At 42.4% G+C, this 26,269-nt stretch overlaps 1 protein-coding gene across 1 annotated transcript in view; it reads right to left on the bottom strand.

The window, feature by feature from the left end:
- RETREG1 (reticulophagy regulator 1) overlaps positions 1-26,269 on the bottom strand; it is a 144,761-nt gene that overhangs the window by 86,179 nt on the left and 32,313 nt on the right. Inside the window, exons 2-3 of the mRNA XM_007961249.3 lie at positions 14,000-14,106; positions 7,823-7,853 (exon numbers count right to left, since the gene is read on the bottom strand). Coding sequence (XP_007959440.1) covers positions 7,823-7,853; positions 14,000-14,106 — 138 coding nt within the window. The remainder of the gene's footprint in view (positions 1-7,822; positions 7,854-13,999; positions 14,107-26,269) is intronic.

Raw genomic sequence — 26,269 nt, 5'->3', positions numbered from 1 at the left:
CTCCATTGTGCAATATATGACTGCAGAATTGTGCTCAATTATTATTTTTGAAAAAGGGAATAAAAGGCCCATTCGGGTTTTGATTTTGGCAGGACACAGACTTTAAAACTGGTGCTTAGCTCCCAGGCTCGCCTAGGCCTCTTCAGCCAAAGATTTACCCAAGCACAGATATGCTTACGTATAATACGTATGTCCAGCATATTCTGAATTTAAGTGATTCTTTTGAGGGATGCTTTTTCATTTAATCTAATTGCTATGGTTTGAACGTCCCCTGCAAAACTCATGTTGAAATTAAATCATGATGATGTTAAGATGTGATTAAGACATGGGGGCTCTGGCTTCACGAATGGATTAATGTTTTTATAGCAGGAGTGGGTTAGTTACCATGACAGTGGGCTTGTTATACAAGTGAGTTTGCGAAAAAACAAAATAAAAAAACGAAAGAAAGAAAACACAAAAAAAGAAGTAAGAAAAAAAAACTGATGAAAAAACTGAAAGTGAGTTTGAGTTGAGTGTGACAGTGCATGGCTGTAGTCTCGGCTACTCAGGGAACTGAGGCAGGAAGACTGCTTGAGTCCAGGAGTTTGAGGCTACAGTGAACTATGATTGCACCACTGCACTCCAGCCTGGGTGACAGAGCGAGACTCTGTCTCTCAAAAAAATAAAACAAACAATAACAAAGCGAATTTGGCCCTTTCTTGCTCTCTCGGGTTCTCCTGCCCTTCCACCTTCACCATGGGATGACATATCAAGAAGGCCCTCAAAGATGCAGCCCCCTTGACCTTGGACTCAGCCTTCAGAAATAGAAGCAATGGATTTCTTTCCTTTACACATTGCCCAGTCTCAGATAATCTGTTACAGCAACACAAAACAGACTAAGAAGACACCAATGTATCCTTCACAGCAAGATTTTCCTTTAGAACTCATGAAGCTGTGGCTCTCTGTCTAAAGCTGTGACTGAACACAAAACTAAAAAATACAGCTTTCAAAAATGATGCCTTATTAACAAGGTTCAAGTCTTACTGCACAAATTACAAGGTCCAGGTACAAGATTATAAAGTGCAAGTTACAAGGTGACTTTAAGACACATTAGAACAAATTCAAACTGTGAAGTCTAGTAGTGACAACACATGAATGTCAGAATTACTGTCACACTTCACATGGAGCGGGATTAAATCTCTTAAGCTATCAGGTAATCATTTAATGCTTTTTATCTGGGAATTCAGATCAGCCGATCTGTGGCCAATCCAGGCAAGTTTGATATAAATAAAGATATGAGTCATAAATACAAAAAATACATTTTTCTCACTAAGTTCCATTCCTCAGAGGAGATGATATAGCACACACTAGACGACTTTCTACTTCTAAAAGTGACATAATGTTGTGTTCAAGGATTTACTGTGTTAGATATCTCCGATTTAAGTGCTCCAATTTGTTCTAGGCCTATAAACTGGGTGAACACCAAGGACTTGGGTTTTACAACCAAAGATTCTTGAATCCTTTCACCCTTCCCACCTCCAACTCCTCCACCTGCTTGAAAGCATACAACCAGCTAGAGCATTTTCACTGACCGTTTTCTGGAAGCCCACAAAACAAAAGAGGATTTCATTGCAAGAATCGGGGCCACATAACTGCTTCTCCTGAGAGTTTGAGAGAGAGACAGGCTGAGGACGCCCACGATCTGATCAAGCTAGAGGCAAAAAAAAAAAAAATCACGACTCCCTTTGCTAATCCCTGCTGGCTCTAGAAAGACTGACCCTGTTGAATCTGTGCTCTGCCTCTCAAGAATCAGCTCAAGGTAAGGCCATCAGATGCAATGGCCTAGCTGCAAGCTTGGAAAACCCATCCACTTCCTGTAGGGAGCGCACTGCTAGAGGCATCTGGATTCCTGGAATATCGATCAGAAAATCCGATAGCTCTCAGCTATAATTTCCAAGTTTCAAGCTTTAGATGCCAAGGAAAAAAATTGCTTTCTTTAAATTGGCACCAAACAATAAAACAAGATTTATGATGAGAATAACTTCTTAATCTGAGTTATAATGTACCAACTATTAAAGAAATTTTGAATGATTTGTTGTGTATAAAGTTATTTCTTTCTAATTTATACATACTTGGAAAAACCTGGCCAAACTGAAAACAATTTTATGTTTTTAAAGGATGCTGTGCATACAGAAAAGGTCACACGCATACTTTCTAATTCGTTAAGAGGACTTTATTTAATCAAATGCTACAGTTTCAAGCAGAAAGGAAACGCTATTATAATAGTATGGATCAGGTTTCAATTCAGTGCTAGGAATGAACCATAAAGATGTCAATTTGGTTCCATTGACAGACAGCTCTATGTAAATCCTGTTCACAGATTGTAGGGTTGGTGTTTATTAAAGAAACAGGTCAAGCATGGGTCCTTCTCAGAACATATCCACTGAGAACCACATTTTCACAAACGAATTTTCCAGGTACAAATATTGACATGTGAATGGCATATGATTAAAATTATCTAATTTTGATTGTTGATGAGGTCATCAGAAATTAGACTCTGGGTTTAACATTATGTTCAGTGTAACATTTGTGAACGTTATGAATACTCTTTAAACATCCAGAAAAACCACACCTGCATAAGTGTACATATCTACTACCATCCTCATGCTAAATTTTGAAGGAAATACTTTAAGCTTAGTGTAGTTGACAAAAGCAATTTTTCCCAAAGAATAAATGATAGCTTGTGAACTACATAATGAGTCATTAAGACTGTAGGGAAGGAAAGGAGAAGTTACTTCTCAATGTAAAAGCTTAACAATGGCACCATGAATGGTGAATGGCTCACTACTTAAACCACTTTTTAAACAGTGAAATTAATGCTAGGAATGCTTCTTAGGTCCTGAAACGCCATGGAAAAAAGGCTTGGTTTATCCTGAGATCTAGCCCGATGCAGAAAGAGGAAAAATTAAGCCTTGTTGGCTAACCTGAGAATCTCAGCTGTGCAGCCAAAGGGCAGTTGGAGGTGATTTCTAGCTCCTGCCATGTGAGAGGGAGGTTTCTGAGCTCAGCACCTGTGAATGTGGAGGTGAAAAAAACCCTAATCCCACGTGGCTCACATGAGCAAAAGAGCACCTCTCTCTGCCTACAAAGATCTACTTATCAGTCACTGTATTTTGTCCTTGAAATAAAGTGGTTTTTAATTTGTCAGTGTTAAAAATATAATCACTACCTAGTGCCAGATGCTAAGAATCACTGCAGACAACGTATCAAATCATCGAAGAAATTCAAGGAATTAGTATTTAATTTCACATCTCCAATGTGGTAAACAGCGTTACACATTGGAAACTGCAGTGGACACACAGAGGAAGGTATCCCTTTGGTGTAACTTGGCGTAAAAAGACAACAATATGAAAGGGACACATAAATCCCTCACATTGCACCATCACACGCTTCTCAGGCTGTGTGGGATACTAGCAACAACTCACTTGCACCTCCCACTAAGCAGATGAAAAGCTGAGGCCAGAAGAGAAGTGAAGTTGGCAGGACCACGAGCTGTAGGATTGGGACCAGGATGAAAGTTAGTTGTACCTGGGTATACACCTAGCCAGTTCTAGAATGAATAAGACCCTCCCTATAAATGCTATTTCCATTAGCCTGCCTTCTCTGGGGCACATGAGCGCTTCCCCACAGCAGAGAAATAGTCTAAGTCTAACAAAAGCCCTAGAATACGGAGCTACTCGCTCTCTGACCAAACCTAACAGTTAGCAAAGTATGTCCTTCGGTTCTGCTGCGCTAATATTTTTCCAAATCATCATTAAACACTCAAACAGCTTCGGTATTAAGAGAAAGCACAGCAGAAATTCTCACATGCAAATTTTAGATGCATTCAGAAGGGTTGTGGGTGCAGGAAAAAAGGGGAGAAAATACCTTGACCAGTCAAACTGAGTCTCGGTAAATCTGAAAGAACCTTGAGTCAAAGAACACAGAGTGCTTTTTCAAATCCATTGAAATTACACTAGCTCAGCTTGTCTAATCTTCTTCCAACCACAATTAGAGAGAAAGCCTCTGATTTCCTCACCTGACAAATGAGGCAATCCAGGCATAAAAAGCTTAAGACACTGCTGGGCACAGTGGCCCACACCTGTAATCCCAGCACTTTGGGAGGCCAAGGCGGGTGGATCACCTGAGGTCGGGAGTTTGAGACCAGCCTCGCCAACATGGAGAAACCCCATCTCTACTAAACAAAATTAGCCAGGCGTGGTGGCGGGTGCCTGTAATCCCAGCTACTCAGGCGGCTGAGGCAGGAGAATGGCTTGAACCTGGGAAGCGGAGGTTGCAGTGAGCTGAGATCACGCCACTGCACTCCAGCCTGGGCAACAACAGCAAAACTCTGTCTCAAAAAAAAATAGAAAGAAAGAAAGCTTAAGACACTTACCCAAGGCAGCCCAGCATATCTGTGGCAGGCAGGACTAAGACACGGGCTCCAAACTGCCAGCCCTGAGATGGGCACATGCCCAGGGCCTGTGTGCCTTAAGGGCACCATCTTCAGCAAACATCCAAATCCCTGGTTCTATTCTCATCAACAGCCTTCAGATCTTAATTCAGTTTCCCCAATAGATTCCCCTGCTTAAGAGAACCAGCTTAGAGACACCGGACAAACAATACTTCAGCCATAACACATGTTGATGGCCTGTACCCTTGATAGGATGATAATGACATTTTACCTCTGAGATTTTTCTCCCAAAACACATACCCCCAATCTAATCATGAGAAAAACATCAGACAAATTTCAAGAGGGGACTTCAATGACTAGTACTCCTTAAAACTGCCCATATCAACCGAAACAAGGGAAGTCTTGAAAACTGGAACAGCTAAGAGGAGCTTAAAGGGACATGACAAATAAATGCAATGTGGGATCCTAGATGGGATCCTGGAACACAAAAGTGACATTAGGTAAGAACTAAGGAAATCAGAATGAAGCATGGACTTTAGTTAATAAGAATAAATTAGCTATTGCTTCATTAATTTTAACAAACGTACCACACCAACGTAGGATGCTATTAATATGCAGGGGGCGGGGGTTGGAACTGTTTCCAGGGGTAGGGGTGTGTATGGAAAGTCTGTACTGTCTTCTCAATTTTCTGTCAGTCTAAAACTGTTATTAAAAATAACGCCTGTGTGAGGGAACCAACTAATGCAAGATTCAAACCCACTGAACAGTTTAATTCCTTAGCAGAGATAGATCCTACCTCTCACTCACACAAATCTTTATCTTAAGAGTTTTAGTTAGCAGGAATCACTCCTCAGAGCCTACACACTTCTGAAGGAACAAAGTAAATGTCTTTAATTTATTTTATGTTATTTTTTAAGACAAGGTCTCGCTCTGTTGCCCAACTGGAGTGCAGCAGTATGATCTCCGCTCACTGCAACCTCTGCCTCCTGGGTTCAAGTGATTCTCCCACCTCAGCCTCCCAACTAGCCCAAATTACATGCATGCGCCACCATCCCCAGCTAATTTTTGTATTTTTTTTTGTAGAGTTAGGGTCTCCCTACATTGCCCAGGCTGGTCTCAAACTCCTGGACTCAAAAGATCTGCCCACCTTGGCCTCCCAAATCTCTGGGATTACAGACGTAAGCCACCGTGCCCGGCCTGTAAATGTCTTTAACATACATGGAGTGAGCAAACAAAAATGAGAGCCATGCTAACCCTATCCCAGTTCCTATCCCCTATCAAATTATTAATTCCTAAATTAACCAATTAGTTTAGGAAGATTTTGTCTTAGAAGATGATCTGTGTGGGTAAAATGTATTTATATTACTAGATAGAAATGTTTTTTATTGAAAAGTTTTTCGAAAATTAATCTTTATTTCTATCAATAAGGCCTAAAAATATAAATCTTTTTTTCATGTATCTCAAACCTTACTTGTTGGGTTAATTAAAATGCTGGAAAAGAAAACAGGAAACTTTCTTAAATGAGTCACTGTATATATTTTATCATGACTGTAGAAATTATGTCATCATATCCATTGACAACACACCTTAAATTTCTGTTTCCAATTACACAAACTATTTTATTATATGAATACAAACTTTTTTGTTATTCATTTTTAAAACTTAAGCAGTATTTCTTGTCTGCTCTATTTATACAACTGTATTTACACATCTGCTGGGTCAGAAATGCACTTTCTGCTTAGGAATCAGATTTTAAATTCTCGGTTTGCTTTTCATTCTCTTCTTTATCCTCCTCTTTACTACTGATAAAACTCTATCAGTAAAGAAAATTATTGCCAGTGCATAATCACAATTTAAAATAATTCTAAAACCTCATACTGGACAAACTATGTATGAAATTCCTTGTCTTCATAGATGTCTTTTACTGATTTCCAACATTACACTGCATAACTCAGATCCTATTTCCAGCTGAGACGTTCTCTTACAGTTTTTGATTTAAATGATTTCCCTAAAAGATGACAATGTAGAAAAAGCACGTGGAGCATGGAAGCCGATAGACAGCAAAACCCAAAACACATTTTAATCCACTCCAAACACATGACTGTTTCCCTATCTCAAAAGAGTAATTTGGAGTTCTCTTTATCTTGACACTCCCACAAGCAAGTTTCTATAAAATAGAAAGAGAACCTTAACCTGCCTGTACACAGCACACAGATCAGAGCACAGGGCAAGACAAATGCCTATCAGAGACTGTGCCAGCTCCTCCCTGGGGCCAGCCCATCCCTCCCAAGCCGACCCCCACCTCTACAAGAAGCACCAGGGATCATGTTTCTCTTCTTATATCCAGTGTCACCCCTCTCTCCTGAGTCTCTTGGCAAGTCTGCGTTGTGCCCATGAAAATTTGGGATTTGAAATGACGGAACAAGCAAGCAGTTGTAAACTGATCATGAAATTAACCCTTCCAGCTGAAATAAGCCTTATTTCCATAAGCACAGCTTCTAAAGGTGCATTATATAAAATACAGGGTGATTTTTAATAAGATTTTTCATGGCATTATTTTGTCCTCCTTTTGCACAATTCATTTCATGATGTCCACTTAGATACAAGTCAGGCTCCTCAGCCATCCCCTTTAAGTAATACAAATATATTTTAAGGCTGAAATTTAAATAATCAATTCCTACAAAAATTCATTTTACTGCAATATTAATTCCCATACTCCCCTCATTTTTCCGCTTCTCATACACCCAGCTGGTGGAGTGCACTGTGGTCCCCTCAATCTACCCCAGCCCTTTCCTTGTCCATTTGGAAACAGCCCCTTTACCATAGGATGGATGAATGGTGGACCTTCCATAAAAAGAGAGCTGAGCTTTGCCTCTGGCGGGGCAACGAGCCCAGTCGTGGTCAGCATCTCCTGCACCCTAACACGACACAGCCTCTCACTCCATCTCTGTGTCTCCCCCACCCCACAGTCCTCTGAACTGACAGCATGGCTAACCCTCGGGAACATCCCAGCAGCCTTCTCCAACTGAGTGCATGCAGCCCTGTTCTCCCAATGCAGCAGTTTTGCTCACATCCCAAAAACGAGTCTGAAAGGAAATCCCAAAAGAAAATGCCTCCCGCCCCTCCCTTCCAAATCCTCACACATTATGATTCTCACAAATTCATGTTGCCCAGTACCATAGCAAGATACACACCGCTTCCTAGAATGAGTCCCAACTGTATCCTTGGCCTCTGTTTGATGGTATTTTTCTTCATTTTCCCACTCTGGTAAATTACTCTTGGATTTAGATTCCTGTCACTAAAATTCTATTTCAGAGCTACATCTTGGTGGCTCAGTCCCCTCCCTCACCCTCCCTCCATTAAGCACAACATGGAAAGAAAGTTCCCTACCTTTCACTGAGGCTTCTCCACAACTGTGCACCTGCAACAGGGAGAAGCAAAATGTGAAACTTAACAGAGGCATTTTTCCCCTGAAATATTTCTCAACTCAGAACCAGTCCAAGCTATTTAAAGTGGAATGCTCAGATCTTTAACACTCAGGACACCATCATGTCATACAGTGTATACTGCTGGCACCATGACTAATTGAGGCAATTCGTCCACATATATTTATTGAGATCCTACTACATGTAAAACACTTGGGTGGGTACCGTGGGAGACAGGACACTCTATAACACATGGACCCTGCCTTGGGGACTTCATTGTCCCCTGGGGCAGACAAAATATGCATCCAAGTAAATATGAACCAAGATAGGTGGTATAGGAACTAACTACACAAGAGGAAGGCACACACCATGTGAGTTCACGGAAGAGAGAAAATGCAGCTGCTCAAAAAGTGCCAATAATAGAAGTGGTATTTAAGGCAAGTCTTGACACGGTGCTGACGAAGGGAAATAAGACAACTGTTATTTGAAAAAAAGGAGATTTTTATCTAGTCATTCTTTAGATGTTTTGACTTTTATCTAGGTGCAAATGAAATCAACATAATACACACACACACACACACACACACATATACATAGGCACACCTAGATCTAACTTGGTTTCTTAATTTTCCAATGAACATCTTTATTTGACTACATCTTGATATTATACTCCCAGCTACCAGCTTTAATGCAGCTCAATGTAAGAAATGACCATGAGGAAGCTTCTGCATTTTCCATCTAACAAAAAGCCAGATGTGTTGTCCCTTATGTTTTTCAATATCCCCTATCAAGATCTATGGGATAAATCCTTCCTAATCTTTACTTCCGAAGTTAGTTTCTCGAAATTGCTTGCTTCATTTTTTTCAGATAATTAGAATTTGTGCAATTGATTGCCTTGGCTGCCAGTAAGCATGAGGATAAATCTGTTGATAATCAATGGTTACCATGTTAGACTCTTGCTCCTCTTCTAGACCTCTTTTGAACAGTTTTGTACTTATGTTCCAAATAAGCTTCTTGAAACATGTTAGAGGAAGGTGGCATATAAAAACAAATGGAGAACTCAAAAGAATGCAGGGGACTGTGAGCAATAGTAAGGTTTCAACTAAAGTTGGAAAGTTGGAAAACATCAACTCAGCTTGTCATTTGACAATTCTCTAACAATCCTGGAGCCAAGAGTGGAGAAAGTATAGATGATGGTATGGGATGGGCATTTGCTTGTTTGTTTTATTATTAAAAAGTAAAGAAATGATAAGGAAACAAGGACCTTTAGAATGGTAAGGACAGCATCTTTGTAATCACTGAGCATGAACCAGGTGGGACCTGAGTAGAGGGAGGAAGACAGTCTAAAGGCAGGGCTGAAGAACAATACAAGTGGCAAGAGATTTAGCAGGGAAAGAGTCCATCCAAGAGTCAAAGAGCTGGTTCAACCGGCACAAAAGGCCAGGGAGGAGTGGAGAGAGAGTGCACTGAGAACTAACTTGCAGACTCTGTAGGTCTTGGAGATACTGTACTTCCAAAGGCCAAGGTCAAAGATGAGGCTACCTGATAGGCAACCAGATCCAGGTCATCTGACAAGCTATCAGAGTACAAGTTGGAATGACCGAGAATAGGGAGTGCACGAGGGACTACAGTTCATGGGCTACAATACCTACTGAGACCACAGTTGATGGCAACCAGGGTGCTGAGGCCAGGCATCAGTGGACAGTGTAGATTTCACAGGACGGAAAGTATAAAGCAGCAGCAGTTGCAGATGCTCCACAGGTAGCTGTGGGGGGCCACAGGGCCAACCACTGAGCCCTCCTCCCACAGCACAGGGCAGTAGCTAGAGAAGATCTTCAAGAGAGCTGGGGGCCAGGCACACTGGCTCACACCTGTAATCCCAGTGCTTTGGGAGGCCAAAGCTGGAGGATCACTTGAGGCCAGGAGTTTAAAAACCAGCCTGGGTAACATAGCAAGACCCCATGTCTACAAAAAATTAAAAAAGAAAATTAGCCAAGTGTGGTGGCATGTACCTGTAGTCCCAGCTACTCAGGAGTCTGAGGTGGAAGGATCATTTCACCCAGGAGCTCGAGGCTGCAGTGAGCTATGATCACATCACCGCACTCCAGCCTGGGCAACAGAGTGAGACCCCAATTCTAAAAAAATAATAAAAATACATAAATAAACAGAAAAGAAAGCTGGGGGCAGAAATGACTGGTTCTATCTCAATGAGAGAGAAGACAGCTAGTCATAGAAAAGTTTCAGGATGCAGGAGGAGTTTTTCAGGCCACAGAAGACTTCCCCAGAGTTCAGACAAATTAATGCAGGGAAGCACACACTCAATGTACATAACAATGAGAGAGAGAGAAATTCATCCCAGCGAGAGGATGTTCACAGGTAATAAAAAACAGACATGGGCTCCCACAGGTTTCACAAAGATTCATTCACAAGATGATATCACTGCCTTTTTTGTTTTTTTTTGAGACAGAGTCTCACTCTGTCACTGAGGCTGGAGTGCAGTGGCGTGATCTCAGCTCTGCAACCTATGCTTCCTGGGTTCAAGTGATTCTCCTGCCTCAGCCTCCCGAGTAGCTGGGATTACAGGTGCCCACCACCACGCCCGGCTAATTTTTTATATTTTTAGTAGAGACAGGGTTTCACCACATTGGCCAGGCTGGTCTCAAACTCCTGACCTCAAGTGATCCGCCCGCCTTGGCCTCCCAAAGTGCTGACATTACCGGCATGAGCCACCATGCCTGGCCTCATCCATCTGTTTCATACTAAGCACATAAGATGGTATCAAAAATTGTAACTGGGAGTTGTCAAAGTCACAGAAGCAGAAAGTAGAATGGTAGTTGCCAGGTGCTGGATGAAGGAACAGGGGAAAGAGGGACTTGGCTGTTCAATGGGAACAGAGTTGCAGTCATCAAAGATGAAAATGCTCTAGGGATCTGCTGTACAACAACACGCACAGGTAACAATACTGCACACTTAAAAATTTTCTGAGAGAATAAAACGAAAATAATAACTGGGGGAGGGGTACAGTTAAACTCAAACTCTCAACAATAAAAGTTTCATATTTTTAGCGAGAAAATGTGGGAAGCAGAGAGGTTGGAAGAGAGGGAAGGAGAGGGGACTGCTGACTTGGTCATCCTTTCATTGCCATTGTCGTTGCTGTAAGCCGGGGCACCTAACAAGCGCAGCTGGCAGTTCTGATTGAAGCCATGGAGTTACCGTAACTGCATCTGGATCTAACGTGAAGCCAAACTGTGCCCTGCAGAGGCTGATTCATCACAGCAGCGCTCTGCGCTAGAAGGCCTGCGGGCTGGGGTTGCTGCCAACTATTCACAGGGCTCCCCAATGGGCCTTTGTCCTAAGAGACTCTACTGAAGGAGGATGAAGCTGGCACCAGGGTTTCTTCAGCACAGACAACAGAGCTCTAGGAAGACAGAGTAATCATTCCCATTTCTTTTTTTTTTTTTTTTTTTTTTTAATTTTCATGCAGTAGAAATGCTACACTCTGAGCAATGTCATCCGGTGAAGACTGAAAGCCTGTCCTTGGGCAAAGGCCTGATCTACAGGATTGCACGAAGGCTCTGCCTGGACAGAGCCCAGCACCCAGGACGGGCCTCAGCACAGAAAGGGGTTCAACATGGACTGATCCAGGAATGCACAAACCCCATGTGGCCCTGATGACATGTCAGCTGGGTGAAGTAGATGGCTACTGTGCTGAATGCCCTTTTATTTCACGCTCTTATCGACCCCTTATAAAGCCCTGTGGTATGAGGAGGGTTTCTGCCATTTTACAGGACAGAGAGGTTCAGATGGTATAGGAGGCTGACCGTAGCTCACAAAGACATCAAGTCGCAATCCCTGGAATCCGTGATTGTCACTTCATGTGGAAAAAGGGTCTCTGCTGATGCGATTAGGTTAACAAATGTGAGATGAGAAAATCATACTGGATTATCTAGGTAGGCCCCAAATGCAATCACAAGTGTACTTACAAGAGGAAGATGGAGAGGTTTGACACAGACAGAAGAGAAGGCCAGGTGAGCATGAAAGCAGAGATCACAGTGATGCGGCTGCAAGCCATGGAATGCCCGCAACCCCCAGGAGCTGCAAGAGGCAAGGAACGGATCCTTCCTTAGAGACTCCAGAGGGAGTCAGCCCTGCCAACGCTTTGATTTGGGCCCAGTGACACTGACTTTGGACTACTGTCCTCTAGAACTTTAAGAGAAGACATTTCTGCTGTTTTGAGACACCAAGTTTGTGGTAATTTATTAAAACAGCCACAGAAACAAATGCAGTCTATCATGGGGCTTCTCCACAGGTAGGAAATGGAATGAACTAGCTCAAAAATGAGGCTCTTTAGGCTGGTGTTCTTTCTACTCTACCACTTTAATTTTTCTAAAGGACTGAATCCTTGCAATGTAAAGGTTTCCTGCAATTTGTGAGCATGAAATTTCCACATCCACATGAATATCAAGCCCATGAGTCGACAGTGGAAACAATCTGTGTGTGAGGGGCCAGGAGTGAGAAAAGGACCATCGTAAAGTCTTTCAGCTTTATCTTTGGCCTCCCACACACGTCTATATTCCTTATAATTTGTGCCCAGAGTAGGGCCAAATTTGAAGCACACTGAAAACATTCAGATGCTCAGTTTGCTTCCTGGGTCCACGTTTAGCTTATCCTACACCAAGCTAAAATGGTTGCAGATAAAATTTATGAGTGGCTTTATCTTCTGAGATTTCCCTGAGGAAGTTCCTAGAGGGTGAAAACATGACAGTCTATTCAGGAAAACAGGCTCTCCTCTATCAGATATTAGTCAAGGCAGACGAATAAGAACCATCACGGACTGATCCACAGACCAACTCTGGCATGAAACCCTAATGTGTGGAGATGCCCCACCTCAAGGCAGCCTTGATACATGTGTGGTGAACAAGTATCACAACAAGTGCCTGTTTGGGCTGAAATTGGGGCATTAGGTGTCTACTCCCTGAAACAGAAAAAAGGAAGGTGAAGATGGAGAGAGAGGGAAAAAAGGGAGAGAAGGAAGATCGTGTTGAAGAATACAACTGAAATCCACAGATTCACGGAAAGCACTAAGGGCACAAAACCATATTTGTTTGCCTTCCCAGAATTCTGGGAAGGAAATATCTTCAAACCTGGAAACATACGAATGTAAAACAATGTAAACATGGTTTACATTATGATTTAGTTTAAAAACTGTAAAGACTTAAAACATAACTGCATTTAAAGCAAATCCTCAGAACACCATGACACTAAATCCGTACCAGCTGACATCCCTGGCTTTTAGTTGCCATCAGGGTGGAGATGGGTGCCTCCCACGGGGCAGGCCTCGATATCCCTGCCAGGACTATAATCCAGGCAGTTCTGATGCACATCAGTCCACACGGACCTCCACCAAAAGCGTCCCTCCATTTGGGGTGCATTTAGTGAAATTAAATGTCTCTTTGTAACCTCCTCAGGGCTATTTCTGATAAAATCTATCTTATTACATTTAGGTTTATGGGGCTTAATTATTCCCAGGAGGGCTTTTTCCAAGTTTATAAAAACTAGCTCAAACATGAGTATAAGAGGCTCCTCCAAGTATGTAAAAGGTTTGAGTCAGATTTGTAATGCAGTTAAATTACACAAAAAGCACCTCAGGCACATTTTTTTTAAACCAAGCTCTTGCTTTTCAACTTAAAGTTAAAATTAATTTATTTTTCATTATCAACTCATTTTTTTTACATGTATTTAACCATCACTTGCTTTTAAACCTTGAATTAGTTGTTTTTCTTCACTGAGGGAGAGAAAATTTTTACATAAACTAGTCCATTTTCCAGTGGCCCAGTTTCATCATGTGAGATGTAATAAATATTTAACTGTTATCCTCACTGCAGCCTACTTAAATAACAAAGCGGTATTTAAAATAGCTCTGAAGGCCAAAAGAAAAACCAGCACACACAAACCTTTTGCCCAGAAGCAGTAGCTGTAAAGACAACATCATCTCAATACATTATCATATTGAAAACAGCTAAGTCAATGCCTATATTTGCTACTGTTGAAAGGACTAATTGGTTAATATGCCTACACAAAGATCAGAAATGCAGGCTCTAGGAAATTGAATACCATATAAATAAAAACTGAGTTTTCTTACCTCTTGTTCTAGACAAAACCATATCCTTTATTATTTGCATAATAACACGCCCCAGTATCATGACGGAAATCAGGTGATACACCCTCCATGGAGTCAATGCAAGGAACCTGCAACAGCGAAACACAAATCAGTATTTCAATTGGAGGATTTTTAACCTTTTTAAATTGGGTTTACTTCCTGCCACACAAACAAAAAATGCATTCAATAATGATTTTTTTTTTTTTTTTTTTTTTTTTGAGACAGTCTCACTCTGTTGCCCAGCCTAGAGTGCAGTGGCGCGATCTCAGCTCACTGCAACCTCAGCCTCCCTGGTTCAAGTGATTCTCCTGCCTCAGCTTCTCAAGCAGCTGGGATTACAGGTGTGTGCCACCATACCAGGCTAATTTTTGTATTTTTAGTAGAGACAGGGTTTCGCCATGTTGGCCAGGTTCATCACGAACTCCTGGCCTCAAGCGATCCACCCACCTCGGCCTCCCACAGTGCTGGGATTACAGGCGCGAGCCACTGCATTCGGCATGATTTCACTTTTTGAAATCACCCCAATGCAGTGTGATTGCATGAAAGCTATTTAATAGGCATCGGGCCAGGAGCAGTAGCTCATGCCTGGAATCCCAGCACTTTCGGAGGCCGAGGCAGGTGGATCATGAGGTCAGGAGATCGAGATCACGGTGAAACCATCTCTACTAAGAATGCAAAAAGATTAGCCAGGAGCCGTGTTGTGCGCCTGTAGTCCCAGCTACTTGGGAGGCTGAGGCAGGAGAATGGCATGAACATAGGAGGTGCAGCTTGCAGTGAGCCGAGATCACGCCACTGCACTCCAGCCTGGGCGACAGAGTGAGACTCTGTCTCAAAAAAAAAAAAAAAAAAACAAAAACAAAAAACGTTATTTAATAGGCATCAAAGTCAGCAAAACGAAAGTACCTGAGCCTGCACTCTTTTGTGCTAAGTTTTCTGCTCTACCCTCTAATTTTAGGCAGAGGATTTGCTATCTCGGGTATGAACCAAAATATTGCTCCCAGTGCTGGGCTTCTCCAATAGCCGATGGAGAATGGAATTGACCTGAAACAGAGTTAGGATGGGCTGTGGAGCCAAGCTGCAGGGCTCTCTAACAGACACCGAGGGGCTGCACTACACAGGCCCTTTACTCACCGTCCTGTCTTATGTTTTCATTTATGCCCTATTCACTTCTCTAACTACTCCCACCCTCGTCTCTTAAAAACAGCAGTTATGGACCGGGCACAGTGGCTCATGTCTGTAATCCCAGCCTTTTGGGAGCCCGAGGCAGGCGGATCACAAGGTCAAGAGATGGAGACCATCCTGGCCAACATGGTGAAACCCCATCTCTACTAAAAATACAAAAATTAGCCAGGTTTGGTGGCATGTGCCTGTAGTCCCAGGTACTCGGAGGCCGAGGCAGGAAAATCGCTTGAACCAGGGAGGCAGGGGTTGCAGTGAGCCAAGATCGCACCACTGCACTCCAGCCTAGTGAAAGAGCAAGACTCCATCTCAAAAAAAATACATATATATATTTGCGTGTGTATATATGTGTATATATGTATATGTATATATGTATACATATGTGTGTGTACATATGTATATGTGTGTGTATAGATACAGCAGTTATTAAAGATCCAGTTTGCTAACTCTAAGATCATGCTCCCCTTTTGCTACCTGTCTACCTCCTCTCTGGAGGGAAACAAACTAAAAATTATTGATCATGAGCAGTACACAAACCCTGTAATGCTTTTTTTTTAGTGTGTTTATAAAGAAGTGAATGGCAAAAAAGTCATGAGGAGTGTTGAGCCTTCACATGAGATTAGAGGTTTGTTTACACAAGTTAATTGGCCAAGCTGACAATGAATATTAACTTTGATAGAATCAGAACTCATAGAAAAATTAATTTAATAAATGTATAAGACTGTTTGCAAGGCTATAAAGAGAAGAACACACGAATACCGCCTTCTGCAAACTTGCTTTCTCATCAGACAAACACAGGCCAAGCTGACAAAGTCCAAGGCAGGCAAGGCTTAGGTGCTGTCACAGAAACGTGCAGAGAACAAGGAGGGGCACAGGGAGAGGGAGAATGGATTCGCTCCAAAGCAGGGAAGGGTTTTTGGGGGTTTTTTTTGTTTTTTTGGGTGGTTTTTTTTTTTTTGAGACAGAGTTTCACTCTTGCTGCCTAGCCTGGAGTGCAGTGGCACAATCTCAGCTCCCTGCAACCTTCTCCTCTCAGGTTCAAGTGGTTCTCCCGCCTCAGCCGCCCGAGTAGCTGGAAATACAGGTGTCCGCCACCACGTCCGGCTAATTCTTTTGTATTTTCAGTAGAGACGGGGTTTCACCATGTTGGCCAGGCTGGTCTCAAACTCCTGACTTCAGGTGATCCACCCGCCTCGGCCTCCCAAAGTGCTGGGATTCCAGGCACAAGCTACAGCGCCCGGCCAGGAAGGTTTTATAGAAGCAGCACTCGAACTTGGTCTGGGGAGATGGATGTAATTCCGATGAAAATAGAGGCTCCTCCAATTAGAGAAAACAACATGAACAGAAGACGAGACTCAGGGAAGGGTGAAGTACCTGTGGCATGTCGAGCAATCTGGGGTGGCCTCAGCAGGAAGAGAAAGCAAAAGGAGAGGGTTGGGAGACTGGCAGAGAGACAAGATTGGGGAGATAGGCTCAGGGAAGACTGTGGCAGGCAGAATGCAGCAGTAAGTCTTATGCTACAAGCAACAGAGAGAAAGCCAAAGGTATACAGCAGGGAAGTGAAATGATGGGTGATTTAGGGAAATGTCTGAAGGCAACAGGAAGGATGTGATGGGGTAAGGAGGAAGCACGGAGTCCAGACCATCTACTAGAAGGTCATGCAGTATGTTTGGTGAAAAGCAGATCAACATGAGATGCTGGGTGACGTGGTGAGTAACGCCCTCCACCAGAAGGTGGTCAACCCAAGCTCTCACTGGTTCAAATGCTGTGTGTATGGCCTGGGCCGGCAAAATGAGCAGGTGGACTAGGTCAGTGTTTCTTAAATAACTGTCTGCGACCGCTGCCAGGTTAGCTGCCTGGAAAACTTGTTAAAATGTAGATTCCCAGGCCCCAGGCTCCTCCTCCCAGGCCCCCTGAAACAGGTGGTATGATTACTAGTATTTGCATCTAATAAATATTTAGTAATTGCCTTCATTGCACCAAGCGCTGTGCTACCAAAAGGGAATGGTGAATTAGGAGCATAGAAAGATGGAACAGACATAAAAGACATAAGTTACAGAATAAAATGCCGCAGTCCATGTCTTCAGCGACAATCATTTGTTCCTCCACTAAATCTATCCCTCCCCTAAGGAGCCACCACTTGCTCTATTTTTTGCAGCTCTTGTTTGTTTTAAGCAAGGTTGCATCCTGGTGTTTGCTTGGTTTGGGGCCAGCCTCCTTACTCTCAGTCCAGGATTCATTTTTGCTGTTGTTCATGTGCTGGGCGCTCCCAGTTTTCCCCACCTCATGGTGAAGTGACAGATTTCACAGTGACCCACAATAAGAAACTCGTTTATATTTACGTACATACAAATGAAAAACAGGTTTTGAAAAACAATATTTTCCTTACAGCTCATAATGCAGTTCAACGTTTTCCATTCAATTCTGTTATGTGTTTAAATGCCGACTGTGAATCACTCGCCTGACTCAGGGCCACTAATGAGCTGTAATGCGCATGCAGCTCACATGGCATGAGACAGAACCTGCAAATGTTCGACCAGCACGCTTCCTTAGAATGGCTTTCTTTGCAGGGTCAGGCAAAGCCCTAGCAGAGACACAAAGCTCCCTCAAGTTTAAAAGTCTTTAGAGCTGGCCAGGAAGCCATTTAAGCATCAAAACCAATGAAATGCAAAACCAACTGAAGCAGTGAAGGCCGTTAGTTATTCTTTTAGTGGAAGTCACAAACTTCCAAGAATAATAAAAAAAGAAAATTAGGTAATGCCAGGACTGCAACCCACAGGCCAGTCTGCCAGACTTCATTTGGAAGGCATTGCCTTAGCAACTCCAAAGAGCACTGGGAATGTCTGTCCATTCTGTGTCCTGGGCAAGGGCCCAGTTGGCATCTTGGCCAAGGTCTTGTTGGTCACTGAGAATCCTCAGTTAGCTGAGAAGACAAGCCCAGCAATTGCTTAGGAAGGTAATGCCAAACTGTATGGGACTAAGTATTCGATTCTTTGGTGGGTTAGTGTCATATAAACATGTTTGAGAAACGAAACCCTAAGAGAATAATCTGTATGTAGAAAAATCTGAGCACTTTTGGTACTTTAATTATTTATAATGTTTAAGATGATTTGTCTCAGGTCTCCACTTCAAAATATGTAGCTGAGTAATTTAGACTTGTGATTGGAAATTAAAATCTTACAAACACTTATGAGTTTTTTCTTGTTTATTCATTTTTCCAGTAGTACTTAATATTTGGGAGGGTTTGGGTTGTTAGACAAAGTAATTTTTAAAAAGTTTTTGTTTTGGTAAACTTCAAAGATACACAAAAAGAGAGGCAGAGTGTAATAAATCCAGTTTCAACAATTCTCCATTCATGGGTAATCTTGTTTCTTCCATATTTCCACCCACCAAGCTCGTCCTTCCCCTGAAATTATTTGAAGCAAATCCCAAACATCATGTAATTTAATCTACAAATACTGCCATTTATCTTTGAAAACAATTTTTTTTTTTTTTGAGACAGAGTCTTCCTCTGTCACCAGGCTGGAGTGCAGGGGCACAATCTTGGCTCACTGCAACCTCCGCCTCCTAGGTTCAAGCAATTCTCCTGCCTCAGCCACTTGAGTAGCTGGGACTACAGACGCACACAACCATGCCCAGCTAGTTTTTGTATTTTTAGTAGAGATGGGGTTTCACCATGTTGGCCAGGATGGTCTCGATCTCCTGACCTCGTAATTCGCCCACCTCCACCTCCCAAAGTGCTGGGATTACAGGCAGGACCACCGCGCCCAGCCAAAAACAAGATATTTTTAACCAAACAACAATACCACTATCACATCTAAAAAATTACTTTAATTCTTAATGTCATATCCTGTCTTAATATGATATTCTGTCAAGGTTCATATTGCCCCACTCATTTTTGTGTGTGCATGCAGACACACACACACATACACACAGACTGAAACAGGATCTGAAAAAGTCATCTGCTGAAATTGGCAGATGTGGATTTTAAGTGTCCTGGACCTTTATAGGTCCCCTGCTGTCTTTTCTTCTTTCTTAATTCTTGAAATTTTTTTGTGGAAGAAACAGGCTCATTTGACCAATAAGGTTTTCCAGATTCTGGGAATCGTCTGTTGTATGTATCCTTGTGGTTTGGTTTAACATTTTCCTTGATCCTTCATGTAGCCTGTAAGTTGGCAGGTGGATCTAGAGGCTTGGTAAGACTTAGGTTCTTTTTTTTTTTTTTTTTTTTTTTCCTGTAAAACCCAAAGATAGGTGGTAGTGCCTGTTTCCATCAAGAGGCAAGTAGACTGGGTGTGTTGGTGGCTACACTTGCACCATTGGCAGCCACAGACAATCCCTGCCTAGTGACCGATTCCTCAGAGGCTACATGGGGTGAGGGCCCTTCACTCCTGCTTCGGGTATTAGCTGGATCACAGCTAGAAAGAGAAACTTCCCCTCATCAAGGTCCAATTACACTGAGAGGTGGAGCTCGTTGGAAAGGCAGCATCAGTTCTTGAGTTCTTCCCTTTATTTTACCAGTTTTTTCAAGGTAGTGAAGCAGTTCCCTAGTGTCCTCTAACGGTGACTGATATGGTGTGGCTGTGTCTCCACCCGGATCTCAACTTGAATTGTAGCTCTCATAATTCCCATGTGTTGTGGGAGGGACCCAGTAGGAGATAATTGAATCATAGGGGCAGTTTCCCACATACTGTTCTTGTGGGAGTGAATAAGTCTCATGAGATCTGACGGTTTTATCAGCGAAACCCCTTTTGCTTGGCTCTCATTCTCTCTTGCCTGCCACGATGCAAGACGTGCCTTTCACCTTCCACCATGATTGTGAGGCCTCCCCAGCCATGTGGAACAGTAAGTCCATTAAACCTCTTTTTCATTATAAATTACCCAGTCTCGAGTATGTCTTTATCAGCAGCGTGAAAACAGACTAATACGTTTTCTTATTCCTTTTTTTCCTGTTATTATGAACTCAAGAGTTTGAACATATTTGACTTGTTTTAATCACTGCAGGGTTATCCTTACTGATGCTCCAGCTACCCCATCTTATTCAGGTCGCCTCTCAGGTCTTTGGCACAATCTTAGTTATTCTGACAATAAAGTACTTTAAAGGGATATAGAAAATACAACATTTACGAATGTATTTTAAAATGTTCAAAGGAATATAACTCAACTAACTCAACTATTTAATAAAACTAACACTTAATAATTAACAATCATTTGTTATTTAATGAAACAGACTCTCTTGAACATGTTTACAATTTGCTAGATTTATAAACAAAATAATGTTTTGTTAGCTAAAACGGAAAGTTCAAAGAAAAGGCGAGCTTTAAATTTCTAATTTTATAAAATCAAAGTTTATTCTTTAAAAAGTAATAGAACAAAATTGTTTCTAACCGATCTTTACATGGAAACTGTCCTATAAGGACATCAAAAAACAATCCCCATCTGCCGGGCGTGGGCGATCCTGACACCAGCACGCTGTGGCATCACTCAGGGAAGGACTGTCACAGAATCACAGAGCTGGAAGGAGCTCAGAGGTCATCTGATTTACTTTCATCTGATCCACAAATCCCCTTAGCTGCAATCAACTACCTCCACTTAAATAGATCTCATGCCAGGAAGCTCAACATTTCTTGCAGCATTCAATTTCCGGCAGCATCCTATTATTACTGGGAGAGGCAGGGAATTCTGTTTTCATTCCATTCACCAGCATCTGTCACACACTGGGCTAGCTGCTGGGAAAACACTGGCGACCCAATCCCAGCCTGCCCCTGCAAAGCCAGGAAAGCAGACAGGTAAATAACTGTGTTTAACCAAAGTGCTATTCGGGATGCATGGGGGCAGAAAACAGAGCCAGTAACTACATAAGGAAGCCAGAGAAAGCTCTAGAGAAGGTGGCATCTAAACTTTGACTTCAAAAGACATCTGATTTGGCCAGGTAGAAAAGAGACCAATGCATTCCAGGCTGGGGAACAGTGTACCCAAAGGGAACTGCAAAAGAGCCACAAGACTAGAGCCTGAATTAGAAAGGTTACCCTTAACCTTTGTCTCCTCCACTCTGAGGCGCTGGTTACAAACTGCAGAACCAAATGCAGGATGAATAGCACAGCTGATGTTCAGTGAGCACAGGACTGTTCTAAGAGACTTATCTGGAGTCACTCATTTAATCCTGTATCCCTTCAGGAAGGGATCGTCATTAAACCTATTTTACAGATGGGCAAAGAGGTTCAGAAACTTGCTCAAGGCCCCAAGACAAAGGAGACGCAGGACAAGGATATGAATCCCGGCAGCCTGGCTTTAAGCCAGCTCTTGCCATTCTGCTAAATGGCTGCTGGACACAAGTGTCTGCCTCTTAATCTGCCTGCTCCCACATGAAAAGAGCTGGAAGAACTGGCACCAATTTACAGTCTTTTCTTTTTTTTACATATTTTAGAGCAGTTTTTAGAGCATTCTATGGGTTTTGACAAATGCATAATGACATATATCCACCATTATAGTATCATACAGAATAGTTTTCTTGCCCTAAAAGTCCCCTGTCCTCCATCTATTCATCCCTCTCTCTCCCAAGCTCTTGGCAACCACTGACCTTTCGACTGTCTTCATAGTTTTGCCTTTTCCAGAATGTTCTATAGTTGTAATCACATAGTATGTAGCTTTTTCCTACTGGTTTCTTTCATTTAGCAAAATGCATTGAAGCTTCCTCTGAGTGTTTTTGTGGCATGATAGCACATTTATTTTGATCACTGAATAATATTCTATTATATGATATACTAAAATTTATCCATTCACCTTTCGAAGGACATCTTGGTTGCTTCCAATTTTTGGCAATTATGAATAAAGCTGCTATAAACATCCATGTACAGGATTTTGCATGGACATAAGTTTTCAACTCATTTTGGCATGGCCTTTTAAAAAATTTTAACAGTTCCATCAGCATGCTGGCTGAAGTCGAATTCACAGGCAGTTACAACTCCCAAGGGTTCTAATTTTCAGATACCATTTTTGAATCTAAATATGTCCTATGCAGTTTGTTCTTGTTTGACACGTCCCACATTCAAACCTATGGACTTTCGTGGTGACATCAATCACATCTGTTCTCTGGCCCAGCTTCAGGACACCATGCGTGTTCTATCTGGACATCATCAGTCCTCATCCACACTACCGATCAAAGATATTGATCAGTACTGGAGTCCTGTCACTCTCCATTAGCAGAGTGACCTAGATTACTCCTCAGCAGACAATCCAGTCTGCCATTATGTGCTTGTCCATATCATTCCATCTTATCCACAAAGACAGAATTAGCTTTTCTCAAACGCCTTGCTGAAGCCTCCAGCATTCTGAAGGGCTAAGTATTTGTAAGTGCAGATTTGCTTGACTGCTGCTGAAAATTACTTTGAAGTATGTAATAGTTCTCTGTAGAAGAACTAAATACCATCAGACTCTGCCAAAAATATCATGGGATGCAGCCTGAGCCAAAGCCCCAGGGTCACCTTGCTGATCTGCCCATTCACAGAATACACAGAAACGTGTGGTAACCATGGAGGAATTCCGAAGTGAAAATAGCCACACACAGGCTGTCAGAGGATTCCTGAAGGCTGCAGAATAATTATCACGAGGGGCAGTGTGGTCCAAGTACAGGCTGCCCAGAAGACCATGAGGGCAGGGTGATCGAGTACAGACTTAGAAGAGGGAGGTCTGTGGATGTGCGCCATCCTCACTAGAGGGGTGCCTTAATTTTCAAAGCCCAGGATAAGTGAAAATGCAGAGACCTCACCTGGGCTAAGGAAGTCAATAACCCCCTTCCCAGACAAATGGGGGCTCCCCAAGATATTGCAACTTCCACTCCAGGCCATGTTCAGGACCTGGATCCAGGACAGGTGAGAGGCCCCTGCCTAGTCACCCGCTGAATGTACCACATCGCTGTCAATCCAGGTGATGACAGTCACCACCTGCCTGGCAGCTGCAGGGCACACAACCCCTCATGTTCAGGCCTTCTCAAGGGGCAGACAGACACAATGGAATACAAGACTCCCCTGCTGATGCAACTCACCACCGCCCTGGGCAGTCACACAGGGTGGGATTGGAAAGGAGAGGCTGGGCAGGGCCAGGGCACCAACTGGCTAGAAGTGGGTGGTCAAGAACCTATCCTGGGGAATGGGGAGATGGGGAGGGAGGCCAGTGGGAGGCAGGACTGCACGTGAGCTGAGGCTCCAATCCCCCATGCATGCTCCACTGCCCCCTCACATTTCACTTACAAAACACAAATTCAAAGAACACAGTGATAAGAATCACAATTGTTGGCATTCATCCCCAAGTGACGGGCCTTCCCCAGGCCCTGCGCGGCTGCCTAGGTCACTCTCCCATTTAGCCAGCCCCACCCTCACTGGATCTTGGTTCCAGGTAAGATCTACACCACAGTGACCAATAAAGGCTTTTTTTATCGTTGAAACACTTTTTAAGTTCAGGGGGAAAAAAAAACACACACATACACACACACAAAGAAAAATACAAGACCACTGCTGGCCCTTGTCTTTATCTGAATTAGCCCAGGGACTTGTGACCACATCAATGGATCCTAGAACCCAAGAGAACAGAAGCAATATTTCCACCAATCCCTAAGTCTCCAGCCATCAGAAACCTCTCTCTATAGCCTGATGGCCTTTTTACAACCAATTAACATTTTTAAAAAACCTACGATACATTTCTAAATTAAAATACCATTTATTTAGTGAGATTTACATGTTCTTTTAGCTGAATAGAATACAACCTTTTTAAATATTTTATTTTATTTGAAGTTCCAGGGTACCTGTGCAGGATGTGCAGGTTTGTTACACAGGTAAATGTGTGCCATGGTGGTTTGCTGCACCTATCAACCCATCACCTAAGTATTAAGTCCAGGGTGCATTAGCTGTTTTTTGAATAGGATACAACTTTTATTTGAAAAGCATATTTCAGACTTTGGAAACTAAAGCGAACATTATATATGACCATTATAATATACATATACATATGATAGGTAAACATTACATATGACAATTCTATGCTATACATAAATATATAAAAGTCTGTGTGTATAATAAATACCCCATTCGTCACAGACAGACATACTGTGTGGTTTAGCTACGATTGGAAAGGTACAGTTCTCTAAATCACTATATGCACGTTCTTTTAGCAAGTTAGGGCCTATTTCTGCATAGTAATGTGATGATCGCTCTAAAAAAAAAAGAACCCACATCACACAGGTGATTCATGTTTAGCTTGTGATGACCACAGCCTATATTTGATAAATGTGTCTATTTGCTTTTTTTCTTTTTTTATTTCTTCTATTTTTTTTTCTATTCCATTCCCAGATTCAGTAACATTATTTTGAATTTTAATCTGGTTTTCAAGTAACCAACTGCCTTATCCCACTTGGTACTGGTGGGATAGTTTATGGGACTGGTCTCTATTCAGATATCTGGGTCAGGGAAGAATTAAGATCCCATCCTTATGCTCAGAGACAAAGGAGAGTGTCAGAGCAGCAGGTAAAGATGCAGAGAAAGCTTCAAAACTGTCAGGCGAAACCCTCTGCTCACAGTTTTAAAAAAAAAAAAAAAAAAAAAAAAAAACAGCGGCATGGGTAATCCCCGGCTTATTTCCATATCAGAACGTACCATGATTTTAAGAGGAACCTTTTCCTATCAAATTTCAGGCTTTGACAAATATCAAAATTAGTCTGCACTGGTCGGTCAGAAGCCCCCTGAGAGTGAAGCACTCATGCCACAAAGATGCCCCGCAGGGAAAATAACGGGCTGTCGAAATAATTTACTCTTGGGTAAGCCAGTATCTTCCCTCTCTCTGCATGGATCACTCGGACCCCTGCCATTCGGCCCTTCCTTGTGCCTTTATTGATTCTTGAGCATTCCACACCCACGTGGAGCTCTGGGTGCAGCTGCTCTGGACAGACACCTGTACCTGCTCAGGATCGGTAATGCAGGAGGTCACAGCAAAGAGGCCAGGCCGACCAGAGGGTAGGGACAGGTGCTGGGCTATGTGGACAATTTACACGATGAAAAAGAAAGTGAAGGTACTCGAGTGACCTTCTGTTGACCTGCACTCAGTGGCTAACTACAAAAAATATTTCTGGGCCGAGCACAGTGCCTCACAGCTGTAATCCCAGCGCTTTGGGAGGCCGAGGCAGGCGGATCACTTGAGCCCAGGAGTTCAATCAAGATCAGCCTGGGCAACAATGGTAACACCCCATCTCTACCAAAATTACAAAAAAAAAAAAGTATCTGGGTGTGGTGGCATGCACTTGTAGCCCCAGATACTAGGGAGGCAGAGGTGGGAGAATCGCTTGAACCCAGGAGCTGGACATAGCAGTGAGTGAAGATTGCACCAGTGCACTCCAGCCTGGATGACAGAGCGAGACTCTGTCTGAAAAAAATAGATAGATAGATAAATAGATAGATAGATAGATAGATAGATAGATAGATAGATAGATAAATTTTTTGACTAGTTGTGTATCCATTTGACAAGGAAAATTTTCCATTACTCCATGATGAGTTTTGCAAGGCCAAATTAAATGGCTTAATAGGGTAAATTTCCTACAAAGCAAACAAAAATAATTCATACACACACAAACCTTGTTTGGTAATGGATAAAAAAAACAAGACTCAGTTCTTTCCACGTGTAAAAACCTAACCCTCATTTCTGGGTAAAGCACAACCCATTTTGTACTATGAAATGAATGCTGTCAACAGCTAAAACATATATTTTTTTATCTTCAAAGAAAGAACATCTATAGATAAAAGCATTGGAACTCTTCATAGTTCTTTTATGGAAATTAATCTGCATGATTTGCTTTGTAACTCTTAAAATGTAGATCCGAAAATAGGGTTTCACTTTCTTTTGCCAAAATATACATAAGTGCAGCCATAAAAAGAAATGCAATAATGGCATTCGCAACAACCTGGATGGAATTGGAGACCATTATTCTAAGTGAAGTAACTCAGGAATGGAAAACCAAACATTGTATGTTTTCACTCATAAATGGGAGCTAAGCTATGAGGACACGAAGGCATAATAATGACACAATGG

This window comes from Chlorocebus sabaeus, chromosome 4 (assembly GCF_047675955.1).
Source record: "Chlorocebus sabaeus isolate Y175 chromosome 4, mChlSab1.0.hap1, whole genome shotgun sequence".
In the NCBI taxonomy this organism is placed as follows: Eukaryota; Metazoa; Chordata; class Mammalia; order Primates; family Cercopithecidae; genus Chlorocebus; species Chlorocebus sabaeus.
The sequence above is the reverse complement of the archived record's forward strand: the minus strand, read 5'-3'. Positions and strand labels throughout refer to the sequence as shown.